Below are 12454 nucleotides of genomic sequence, written 5' to 3' on the forward strand. Positions count from 1 at the left end.
TGTAAAAATCCCTTATGAATACATGTTATATCCTTGCTTTTTAGCATGCTCAATGCATCATGATATTTAAATTAATCTCAAAATTTAAAGTTGAAGTACCTCAGAATATATCCCCACCTAATATATGCAAAAGATTATTCTTTTATTAATCTTTACTAACAAGAAGCATAATAGGAAGTTATACGAAAGTAAGGGGCAGCCCGATGTACATATATACGAAAGTAAAGGGCAACCCGGTGTACTAAGCTCCCCCTATGCGTGAGGTCCGGGGAAGAGTTGGACCACAAGGTTCTATTGTACGCAGTCTTACCATGTATTTATGTAAGATGTGGAAACCCGTGACCTCCTGGTCATATGCCAACAACTTTACCAGTTACGCAAAGGTTCCCTTTCGATGTTATACGAAAGTAAGGAACTAAAATTGCCAAAATGCTTTATTAAGCAATTGCATAAATGAAAGAAATTAGATAGGACACAGCAAAATCAGTTGATGCTTGATAATAATTGAAAATAGTACTGATCTCACAGTAGATATGATCAAACTAATATTTGTATATGAGGTCCTTGTATGCTTCCTTATTTTCAGAATAGTACTTCACCTCAGCCTGCAAAACACAGAACATCATTCTCAGCATGTCCGCAAATGTTAGAGAACAGAAAGGATTTTAAGTACAGTTAATCAATATTGTTAGTAATAAATCGCGTGATTTGCAAAGGAAAAATGCAATTTAACTACTTTTAGCAATTGTGTTCATATAGAACAGAATCAAAATTATGCAAAAAGGAGAATCGGGCATCCTTTATGTCGATAAATTTGACTATTAAGGCCTAATACAGTTGCACATCCAAGTCTTACCGCCTTTAAACATCAAACTGATCAATTGGAATCATATCCTATCGACTGTATAATTGAGTAGTATCAAAGGAAAATAAGGGTGCTGGAATTCTAAAGGTATAACTACATCTGAGCTAATGCTGATGAGTCGCAATCATTCTTTATTTCATTATCCTGAAAATTTTTATCAGCGGAAGCAGTTCTTCCTAGCATAGCGATGTATATATGAAGACCTTTGCAACGTACCTTGCGAACTCCTATTATGGCAACCAAAAGCTTTTCCCCAATCATATCTCTGAAAAGCGTATCTTTCTCTAAAGCTTCTACAGATTCAGCAAGAGAGACTGGTAATCTTTGAAGATTCTCTTTAAGGATATCAGGATCTCCATCTGTTTCACAACAAAACAAAGTGGAAATGACAGATAACAGAGGAAATATCTCGCATGTGAACATGGAAATTGAGTTATCAAATCTATATAACTCACTTCAGCAAGTGTTCAAGTATTAGCAATGATTTTTATGATAAAGGCATTTATGGAAGTTGCACGCCATGTGCTTTTGACAATAAAAGTACTCATATATGAATAGAGTAATGCTCGCGCTATTCATCTCTAACCAAACTAAGAAAACACAGTGGCTAACAAAATTTACTCACTTGCAAAGAAAACTCAGTGGCTAGCAAAATTTACTCACTTGCAACTTCGTTAAGAGAATCCCTTGTCATTAGTTTCTTCTTTCTATTTACCCTTTTTCCTTCCTTTTTTTCTTTTGCAGATAAGTGAATATATTGTCCAATATTATGGATGAAAGTAGCTCAATATTTAACAAACATATTTTGGCGTGACATATCAAAGAGAGGAGAACAATGGCATCTTAATACTAGGAATTGATGTATATTTACATGGTTAACATTCCCAATTCCATCTGTTCAAATTAGAAGATATGCACAGCTCTATTAAACTAGAGCTCAAACTTAAGCTAATAAAGATCCAAAAGGTAGCAATAAAGATGGACTTAAATGGGAAACGTGGAAGGACCTTGTTCTGATTCTAAATGCCAAGTTTAGGTACAAATATTGATAGATTATAGTTCAAATTAGAATTTTACATAAGCATTTATAATATAACATGGAGTTCAAGACGGAGAAAAAGACCTTAGAGGTTAATATACCATGGAAGATTTTACTGTAAGACGTCTAACTTACCTACTGGTTCTGGAAGGCTTAAGTTTCTCCGCAAGCCATCAATTCCAGCAGTAATTATGGAAGCAAGACCGAGGTATGGGTTTGCACATCCATCAAATGTTTTAATTTCAAAATTGCTTACAAAGCCATGTGCAACTCCAGGAGGGCTAGCAGCTCTTAATGGTGCCTCTTTGTTTTCTTTCCCCCAGCAGAGGTACGCTCCACTCCATGTATTAGGTTGTATGCGATCATAACTGCATGTAGGAAGAAGTATTAAAAGATTTTATTTCATCTTTTCGCAGTTAAGTCCATAACACAGAAAAGTGAGATATAATCTACTGTTAAGGTTCAAGAAAACAAGCGATTTCCACGTATAACAACAACGAAAAAGAGATTGTTTTCAGAACAGAATAGTTGAAAAAGAGCATACACCAATCACCAATAGATGTAAAGAAAGCCAGACATTCAAAATTGTAGAAAGTCTCTGACCTATTAGGAAGTGGTGCAGTAAATGGTAATATGGAAGGAAGATGATTTAACACCCCAGCCATGAAAGCTTCCCCAATCTTTGACATCCCATACCGACTTGATCCATCAGATGCCATAAAAATGTTTTCTCCATTCCTGGACAAACTGATGTGCACATGCGATCCCGAGCCAATATCATCTAATGCATACCTAGAAAAAAGTGCCACAAGGTAACAAACTGATGAGAGGACTCCTTGCAATAATTCATGCAGTACAAGTTATAGAAATTGGGGTCCATATGCATAAGTGCCTTGCAGTTGAGAAGCTACTTCAAAAGTAAAGTAAATTTATAATCAGAAAAGTAACTTCGAAAAATAATGGAAAAGGAACATCATTTACTTGTGTTACCTACTTTGGCACAAAAGTTGCCAGCAACCCATGTTTCCTTGCAACTGCTCTGATGACTTCACGTGTGAAAATTAAGCCGTCAGCTGCTCTACTACAATCTGTGTATTTCAGAGCAATTTCAAACTGACCTTTCCCAGCCTCTGCATGTAACTGTATATTTGAAGGAGACAACATCAGGGCGGGGGGAGTCTTTATTGAATTGAAAAATAGTACAGCAAAATATGTTTTCTATCATCTTATTTTTAGGGAAAAAGAAAAAATAATGTAGTTTATATTGCAGGAATGTTATGCCATGACACCATAATATATATAAAACTGTAAGAGAACATGCTACGTGGACCATATGACTGAACTGCTAATTTGATGGACCTGAAAAGAACAGAATGGTTTTTGAGGATACATATGGCCAATCTTAACTAATTCGAAATTGAGGTATAGTTGATTTGTTGATTGATTAACATGAAATACATCATTCTTTTTCCTTATATTCCCTCTCTTCTCTTTCTTTTTCAAGAGCTGGGCCAAAGGTATTTAATGTTGTTTGTGAAATAATTATCCATGTAAACCATGACATCAAACAAACATGTTACTGTTGTTTTAGGTATTGACTATCCATCGTCACTGTTAATAAAAAAAGAGATTCCAATACTTTCTCAGCTTCTTCTCTGGGAAAGGAGAGCGCACTAACAGTAGTAAAATATAGTACATATTTTCATGAAATAATACAATCATAACTAGCAATTTTTCTCTGTTGAGTAGTGGTGTTAGATTTAAAGAACCGGATAAATTCCTCTGGTTGAGCTCTACTCTTATACAGCATCAAGCTTTTTCATCGAACTAAAAAAAGGAAAAGCATGCTAAAATGTTTCCTTATATCCGCAGCACTGTACGCAAACAATGTGAGAAAGATCAAATTTGCAAGTCAAATAAATGGAAACTCACCTGTTCGACAATAATATTCAATGATTGAAGAGAAGCGAAAACCTCTTCGAGTATTGGGGATGCAGCATCAAATGCTGCTGTAGAGCAGTAAGAAGTCCGGTCAAATGGTGCCCGTTCTTCTTTGCCATCCCTGTATAATTTCGTTATATGCTTACTCTAACACATTACAGACTAGAATCTCCATACACATATATCATGGAAGAGAAAATCCAAACTCAAAACACATTAAGGAGGAAAACCATAACTCACAATAATACGAAAGAGACTCTAAACACAAAATATTACGGGAAAGCTTGACTGACATACCTCAATACACTCTTCAAAAGAAAAAATTCATTTTCAAAGCCTGCATTCACGACCTGAACATGTAGATATAAAATTAGAGATATATGATTTTTCAGATGTTGCACAAAAAGATATTAAACATACCAAGTCGAATTCATCTTTTAAAATTTTAGAGACTCTGCGTAATGCTTCTCTTGGACAATATTCCCAAATTTTACCAGGCTCAATGAACATGTCAGCCAAAACCATTTCTTGTTGTTTTGCCCTGTATGAAAAGACACACATTAAACTTGATCTGGTAACAATAAATCAAACCAAGTTAGAAGAAACTGGATTGAATAATTTCCATTCCAAGGTCCATACGTTTGTCATATACAAGATACAACAAATAGTGGGACAATGGACTCAATGTGTGTACAACTTTGGAAAAATCACTGTACTATTATCTTCTATCTGTTTCCTACACGTTCACTATCACATGATATCATGGAAGAAATTGCATCAATATTTCTGGAAAAGATTTGTCCGGATGATTCACATCCAAATTTTCTCTTGATTATTTTTTCTACCTTTTACCTTATCCCGATAATTTTCGAATATATTAGTAGTGCTAACTTAAATCCTATTTAACTTCATTATATTGAGCTTCTGCTGTTAGTGACCAGGTAACTGACCCCATACCACATATGGTTATTTGCAAGTGCAGATATTGGAGTTCCGCCCGGTTAACTAGACATTCAATGAAAATGGGAAGGTTCAGTATTGTTTTAAGAAGGCAATAAGAAGACAGATGACAGAATCCCATAGCTAAGCATTTGAATGAGTGAAAGAGGGTCATCTCTGATCTTATCATATATGCCATGTCAGAGAAAATCCATGACGACAACCTACAGCATATGGAGGTTAAAATTAAAACCTAAAATTCAAAAGGATAAAGAAAAGAGTGAATCTCTCAAGCACTTATAGACGTTAAGCAGTACCATGGGAGTCTGCATTTAGTAGATAAATCAGGAACAATTCTGATTTCTCCTGAAGCGGTGAGATTAGTATCCACTGCAGGACCATCAGATGTTGAACTCATGCCCATACATGCACAAGTTAAGCCTACACCGTGCTTTCCCACAGAACTGTAGAAGCGCTGCTGTGGAACAACCTGTAATTGATGCACAAGACATGAACAAATTCAATCCACTTTTGACTAGAGCATAGAAACTCAAGCAATTTCCCAATATCATGTACTGAAGGTAATTGAAAAGCCTGAAAAGTATAAAGGGCTTGAACGTCCTGTACTTGCCCTATATAAAACATCAGATACAATCACGGATATTTGGTAATAGACACCATGTACAAGGAGGGAGAGAATAACTTGCATGTTGTTCCAATAGCTAAGCAATGTATAAATACAGTACATTAGGTGCTAACTAAGGAAAGAAATAAAGAAGGAATCCAACAAAATCTGCTACCTATATATGGCTTTGTGCGAACTAAGAACGAAGTCTATATACACTCTGTAACACAATTAAAAGACTAGGAGCCAGCCCAGATTGAGCTCAATTCCGTTTGTTATACAAACCTCTTGCATTTTCTCAAAGTGGGACAGATTTGGGTGGTCGCAGGCATCGAAAAGCACATCATTAAATAATTCATAATCTTAAGTGAAAAGCAGTAACATCAATGGACAAGGCAAAGCTTACACGGCATCTATGCTGACCAGAGGCATCAATCCAAATAATACGAACAAAGGTGACATCCTTCAATGAGCTATTTAACTCTTCCTCTTGGAAGGAAGATGATAAAGGAGGTTTTACATCGGAATTTTTTGAAGAAACATCAAGCTTGTAGAATTGCTTTGCGTTCTCTGCAAAAATATCTTTAGCGGTTGCAATAGCTTCTGGAATTGAAAGATCGCCATCAACACATGCATCGCGCAGAACAGAGAATACTACTTCACGTGCTTTCTTTGCACCTGCCGGAGAAACGGAGTCCATGTTGTACTAATTACAGATTAGAAAGAAGATAAAATAGGAATAACTCAATAGCTAACTTGCAACCCAAGCTGGTTATTGTTGTCTGACAATAACCTTTTTTTTCCTTCCTTACAGCTTCTGAAGGAATTATTTCCTTGATCAAGGTGATAAATGTGCCTCTTAAATTTTTTTCCGCACCTCATCGAGCAAGATTTTCTTTTTTTTGAATATATTCGACAAATTGTTTAAACCTTTTTTTCCTTCCTTACAGCTTCTGAAGTAAGTATTTCCTTGTCATGTCATGTTCCAATAATACGAGGTTTAAAAAAAAAGAATCCAGGACAAACCTAAATAAAAGGTTTCAGCAAATGCGATGCCATCAGTGCTGAACATAACCTGTTGAAATCCGAACATTACATAGGAAAATGTTCGCTGTTTAACTGGAGCAATCATTAAAGCTCTGAAAGAGTAATTAACCTAAGAATAGATAAATCTGCAGCCTGAACTATAAAGATAAGTTATTAGGTACTTCAGTATATAATTTGGACAAGGTAAGGTACTATTCAAGTGTATCTTTAAGTACATGGACAACCTTATTCATTGGAGCAAGCTCCAGGAGTTCTTTCACTGAGGATATCATCCCGTGGAAGCTAAGTTTAGGAATTGCCAACCCAAAATCAAGATAGACCTGTAACATACATTGACCTGTTAGAGAGAACCAAGGGGAAAAAAATACAATCTTCATTGTCATTAATAGATGTTGAAATGTCTTCTATGCGGCAGGTAATACAGAATTCCAAGTCAAAGCTGTGTTAATACATAAGATCTACATGTTGATAACTTCAGATGGAGGACAAAAATTCTCACTTGGGGGTACACAGAAGCCAGATATGAAGCTTCCTTTGAGAACGGGTAGGATGCATGCAAAAGCACTAACCGACTCTTCAAGAATCTCTTATCCTCAAGAAGATTTCGAAGATGAAGGGGATTAACTAGCCTCAGATCCAAATCCTTGTCCCCGAAACTGAAATGAAAAAATAAAACAACGTTGTCGATAAGGAATAGGAGGATACTACAAAAAGAAAATCTAATTGCATACATCTCATATTTGATTTGTAATTTTGAATAAGACGAATATCATGCAAGCAGCAAAAGGCTCAAAAACTGTTGACTTGATCAAATCTAGAAAATGCAGAAAGAAGAATGAGATCGAGATATCTATTTCAAAGACAATCTTTTCATTACCCTGTGTGTATTTGCATTGGCAAGTCATAACTTTGAGCCACCTTCAACGCGTGTACGAAGATATAATCAATGAAGCTCTTATTTGAGATTCGGATTGGATTCCCAGCTGGAAACACAGAAATTATCAGAATGACCTGCTCAATTGTGGTCTATTACAACCCCACAATTCGCAACACTCACCAGATAACACATCACTCAGACCCTCCTCGGCCTCCTTTTCAGTGACTTCTGTATTAATTGCAAGACCACTGCGATATGCTACTATACTTTTAAATGCAAGAACTTTATCTGCTACTGTATTAAAAAGATAGGAAAAACTTTTGGAACCATAATTCCTTAGCAACAAGAAGCAAATGTTTTCGCACTATTCTGGAAAATATTGACAGATAATCAAAGGATATGACTTCAATTCCTCAGTGAAAATCTCCATGAATGATCCCAGTGTCCATGTTGTTCTATTTGAACCCTGGAATATAATAGCACAGGAGAGGAGAAAGACATTAACAAAACTAACAGGCGTAGAAGGAGTAACAAAACTAACAGGCGTAGAAGGAGTTTAACAAAAAAGAGTGTTCTAGAGATGATAATATGTCAACAAAATTAGCACACTCCCTTTGTGCCAGAGATATCAACATTTAGAAAAACCAACGTAGAATGATTCAAGAACTCCTAGTCCCTCCACTACATTTGTAGTCCCTCCTAGTTCATCCGCATGATTCCACAAACACATTCAATAAATGCAGTATGCTGCAAAATAATTATTAATCATTACCTTCTCAAGAATCTTTTCAGCAACATGCTCAACTCGTAGTATTCTACCAACTGTTGGTACAAAACTTTCATGCCATTTGATGTCAAGCTTTTTGTCCAACTCAATTCCATCATCAATAAGCAATACAGAGATTTTTGCAGCTTTGAAGCAAATAGCAGAGCTTGACTCCAACCCAAAGCGCTGGCGAGATTCTTGAACAGCATGCAAGGATAAGCTTGAGCCATAGAGTTGAGCAATTTCCTTTAGGCTTCTCTAAATGAAGATACGATGAAAAGAAGAATTGCAAAGAGCAAAAAGATAAATGTCTAGAACTAGATTCATGAATAACAAAGCTAACATGACTCCACATAAATAAACAAAAAGGTAATGGCAGGAACATGTTTGCGCATGTTCTAGGCCAGAAACAACGGAAATAACTCCAATATCAAAATAATTAGCGACTGTTAAGTTGACACTTTCATGTAAGACCTTTTCACCCCAAATGTACTAAAGTGAGACACATCATTGAGCGTAATGGATGGGGAACACAAACATGCTGCCAAGAAAGGACATAAAAACAAAATTACGGCAGGAAGCCAAGACTTATATCACATTTATTGGTCTTAGCAGCATTGTGTTATAACTATCTTGTACAATCTGAATTAAGAAAAATAACATCCATGGAGCATTTCTGTCCTACCCAAGCGCGGAATGATCTTCATGCAGTCTGTAAAATACTCAAAGAAAAAACAACTTTAAAGAATCTGCTAAATTTGGAGGCTTGCTTATCTTGACTTGTAATCAGAAAATCGAGTTTATATATGTCTTTCACTCTTATTCTATTATCTTATAGTTTCCAGTTAATTAATTGGTTTCTGGAATTTTCCAGTACCACGGATAGTCTTGGTAATCTTCTGGATTCCTGAAGTTAGTTGAAAATTAAAATTTTCTAATAACAGACTACTTAGAGCTAATGATTGCATTAGGGTAGGCTGTCTACATCACACCCCTAGGGGTGCGGCCCTTCCCCCAACCCTGCGTGAATGCAGGATGTTTTGTGCACTGGGCTGCCTTTTTTTACTTAGAGCTTTAAAAATTTGAATTTGCTTTGCAACAGTAATGTAATTTAAGCGAGTCTAGATATATGCTGCAATGCTCAATTCTTTGGCCAAATAGAAAATTTTATACGCAAATTTATTTCCTTTGGATTGTTTGACTAAGTCTAAGGACCCCAGGAGTGATTCCAAGAGTTCTTCTTTTCTTTCCTTATTCTGGCCACTGCTTTTCCGGCTAAAACCAAGCCCTGATTTTCAGGATTTTCAAGCACAAATTGAAGCCCATTTTTGCTTAAAGGAAATCTATAAATCTCTTTATCCTAATAATCTTTCTACCTTTACGCCAACCCCCCTTTATGGCAACAAATCTGAGCAACCTTGGTCAGCTAATTGCTTGAGCAAAAGATGTCCCCACAAAGTTTACTGCAGCACCAACATATCACGATAAATAAGATGGCTATAACTTGAAGAGCATGACCCCATCGCAGTACTGGAGAACCAGGAAAATTATCTCTCAGTGCCTCAGAAAACCAATGAATGCTGCTTCCCAAGCACTACATATTATCTTCATGATATGTGGTTCCAATAAATTGGTGATGCTAGATCGATCTGGCACCGAATTGCACGACCTATCTTTGAGCAGTCTCATAACTTTGATCCTTTGCGACACGATTAAACTGTTGTGCCTTTAAAATAAGTTCAAAGTTTTCAAGAATGCCTTCACATTTTCATACAAGAAAGTTCAAGTCTTTTCTACACAACGAGAAATCTTCTTCCAGATCTTAACAGTAATAAAGCATAAAGATAGTCACTACTAGTTACTCAGGATACTTTTGATATGTTATACTCCATGTGACATTCGTATAATGCGTTGTAAAAAGAATGACATATTTTTATATTTTAGAAACAATTACCTTTGAGTTTCCCTTTTTACCTTTGAGAAGTTTTAATAGCTAGACAAGTGTTATGAAATACTCATTTAAGATCACAAGTTTCAAAAATTTGATAGCCACACATGTTTAAGATAAAAATTTCAAAAGTTTTATTTCTTTCTTTAGCTTTAAATGTCATGTCCCTTTCCCTCTCATAAACTCTGAAAGTGAAACAGATAGTGTCGAACACTCCCCCCCCCCCCCCCCCCCCCTTTTTTTCCTCCCTTTTTTATTTATTTATAATGGTGATATCCAAGCCACCAGCTACCTTACATCAGCCCACGTACGGGTCTCAACTATTCCATTGGGTGCCTATTACCTCAGACCAGGATAGTTACAGCTTACGCCATCTTTTGGCAACGTGCAGACACCCAAACTCGCAAATACAACAAATACATGTACTTCTCGTATCTATAGATTGTGAGAGAAAAAAAATATTTTTTGGGGGTGGGGGGGAGGGAAGCAAGTAAGGAAATGGGTAGGAGAAGAGTTGACCTTGAAGTTGATGGTATGGGGTACGTCGGATAAGGCGTCGCCGGAGGCTTCGGAGAAGCAGTTGAGAAAAGGGAAAGTGGAGTCAAGTGCCACAATGTTATGGGCATGAGCATCAACTAATTCCACTGATTCTACTGCTGTTTTCAGCTCTGCAAATCTCTCCATTTTTTCTCCCCTTTCACAAAATCAGATACACAGAGTCAAATCCTTGGGCTTTACCGTTTGTTATTTATTTATAGCAATTTTGCTAACCAGCTTGTGTATACAACACGCGCACGTACTATACGTAGTTTTTTATTGTCTGAATGTGCTTGCCAAAAAGAGGGAATACGTTTCTTCGATAATTAAGGAAAGTTAAGATTTTCAGGTGCGACTAATTTGGCAAATACTATTTTTGTGGCTTCTATGTCTGTACAAGTGTGTAAAGTTTTACATTATCAAGTCTAAATAATCAATTATAACCGAATAAGTTGTACTGATATCAAATCTTAATAATCAATAGTAACTGAATGATTTGTATGACAAACGTGGTCAATGCATACAATCAAACTCTGGTTGTATTATCTCTATATAACAATTATTCACTGTAAAAACTAAGTTTTTTCAGAATCGAGTTTTAGGTTATGTTATAATATATGTTCTTTATAACAGCACCTCACTATAGCAGCCAAAAAATATCGGAACAAACGAGATTGTTATAGAAAATTTTGACTGTATTTCATTATTTATGAAGACATAGCTAAAAAGAATAAAAGATCATTTAAAAATAAGTGTGCCAAGCCTTATTTATGCTTTTACCAATATGTATATAAAGTAATATTTATTAGTCGGCCCAAGGTATATGAACCCGTCATATCTAGCAACAGATGTAGATTGGATTTAAGTTAGTTGTGGTAGACCGGTAGAGTAGTACTGCTAGTCTGCTACTTCATATATACAAGTATATGATTTAATCTAAAGGTGGTTTATAATTTCGTTGCCCAAATATTACACCCACTCCATCTTTGAATGAATTTGATTTACAAAAGCAAAGCAAAGTCAAGAAATTTTAGCCTTACTCAGTTAGTTCAGCTTTAAAGAGCGCCTTTACTGAATTTCTATTTTCTAGTCTTACTCAGTTAGTTCAGTTTTCAATACAAAAGGCTTCATTTATTTCATCCAGAATCATTACAAAGACAAAGCAAATGTGATGCTTTACTCCAAATTTTCCCTTAATCACTAATCCGATAAGTCATCCGAAAATCGTTAATTCGATACCAATTCACTCGATGTCTTATTGGTTGGCTAGCGGATTACTACATTTATAAATCGATAACCGATAAGCCAAACCGTTAGCATAAATGTCCGCCCAATAAGCACCTCTAATTTTGGATGAACTCTTAATTGCAACGCGTGCAATATTATTTGGGTTAAGGTAAGTCTTCCTAACACCTATTGTGTGCCAAAATTATTTATTACATCAACAAGATCTTATTAAAACATTTCGCAATTTCCATTTCTTGGAAATTTATAGATATAGAAAACTTTTAACACAGCACATAAGGAAGCGAAGCGATGTAGGCTACCCTAACCATTACTAGAAGTGATCCAAACAATCACCTAACTAAAGGCTTAGCCTAACACTTATCAATATTGCACCAAAGTCAAAAAAAGAAAAATAATTTTTTAATGATATTTGACAAAATTGATTGACGTTTTTTATACAAAAAAAATATATTTTATTTATTTTAATGCAATAAATTAAAAGATGAACGACCATCGAAATTAATCTTTATATAACACTCTTCAACATTCAAGATAACCTTTTCTCTTAGTCAAAATGTAACTCATTTGTTTAGATTTGAAACTTGGACCACTTTATTTCATTTTACTTTCTTTTTCTTCTCCT

At 35.7% G+C, this 12454-nt stretch overlaps 1 protein-coding gene across 3 annotated transcripts; it reads right to left on the reverse strand.

The window, feature by feature from the left end:
- Nucleotides 1-433: 433 nt before the first annotated feature.
- LOC104224119 (protein fluG) lies at nucleotides 434-10963 on the reverse strand. Of its 3 annotated transcripts, none has more exons than XM_070165092.1 (19): nucleotides 10567-10963; nucleotides 8106-8357; nucleotides 7734-7799; nucleotides 7514-7628; nucleotides 7334-7439; nucleotides 6956-7112; nucleotides 6681-6776; nucleotides 6436-6484; nucleotides 5816-6087; nucleotides 5102-5274; nucleotides 4796-5008; nucleotides 4266-4386; nucleotides 4143-4195; nucleotides 3837-3966; nucleotides 2899-3044; nucleotides 2508-2696; nucleotides 2040-2272; nucleotides 1082-1224; nucleotides 434-605 (listed from the first exon to the last, which is right to left on the reverse strand). In XM_070165092.1, the coding sequence occupies exons 1-19, from the start codon at nucleotides 10729-10731 to the stop codon at nucleotides 543-545; spliced, it is 2742 nt and encodes a 913-aa protein (XP_070021193.1). In that variant the 5' UTR covers nucleotides 10732-10963; the 3' UTR covers nucleotides 434-542. The 3 variants fall into 3 exon arrangements, with proteins under 3 accessions (XP_070021193.1, XP_070021194.1, XP_070021195.1); XM_070165093.1 differs by having other exon boundaries at nucleotides 8106-8319; nucleotides 10567-10705; XM_070165094.1 differs by lacking the exon at nucleotides 4796-5008 and having other exon boundaries at nucleotides 10567-10960.
- Nucleotides 10964-12454: the final 1491 nt, after the last annotated feature.

The sequence above is a fragment of the Nicotiana sylvestris genome, chromosome 12 (assembly GCF_000393655.2).
Source record: "Nicotiana sylvestris chromosome 12, ASM39365v2, whole genome shotgun sequence".
Classification (NCBI taxonomy): domain Eukaryota; kingdom Viridiplantae; phylum Streptophyta; class Magnoliopsida; order Solanales; family Solanaceae; genus Nicotiana; species Nicotiana sylvestris.

What these genes read in the sequence shown, in the direction of transcription:
- LOC104224119 (XM_070165092.1), bottom strand. Translation starts at nt 10,731, where the DNA reads ATGGAGAGATTTGCAGAGCTGAAAACAGCAGTAGAATCAGTGGAATTA. An exon ending in ACTGCACCACTTCCTAATAG is followed by an intron (nt 2,273 to 2,507) that starts GTCAGAGACTTT and finishes TCCTACATGCAG; the next exon opens with TTATGATCGCATACAACCTA. An exon ending in AAGCCTTCCAGAACCAGTAG is followed by an intron (nt 1,225 to 2,039) that starts GTAAGTTAGACG and finishes GTTGTGAAACAG; the next exon opens with ATGGAGATCCTGATATCCTT.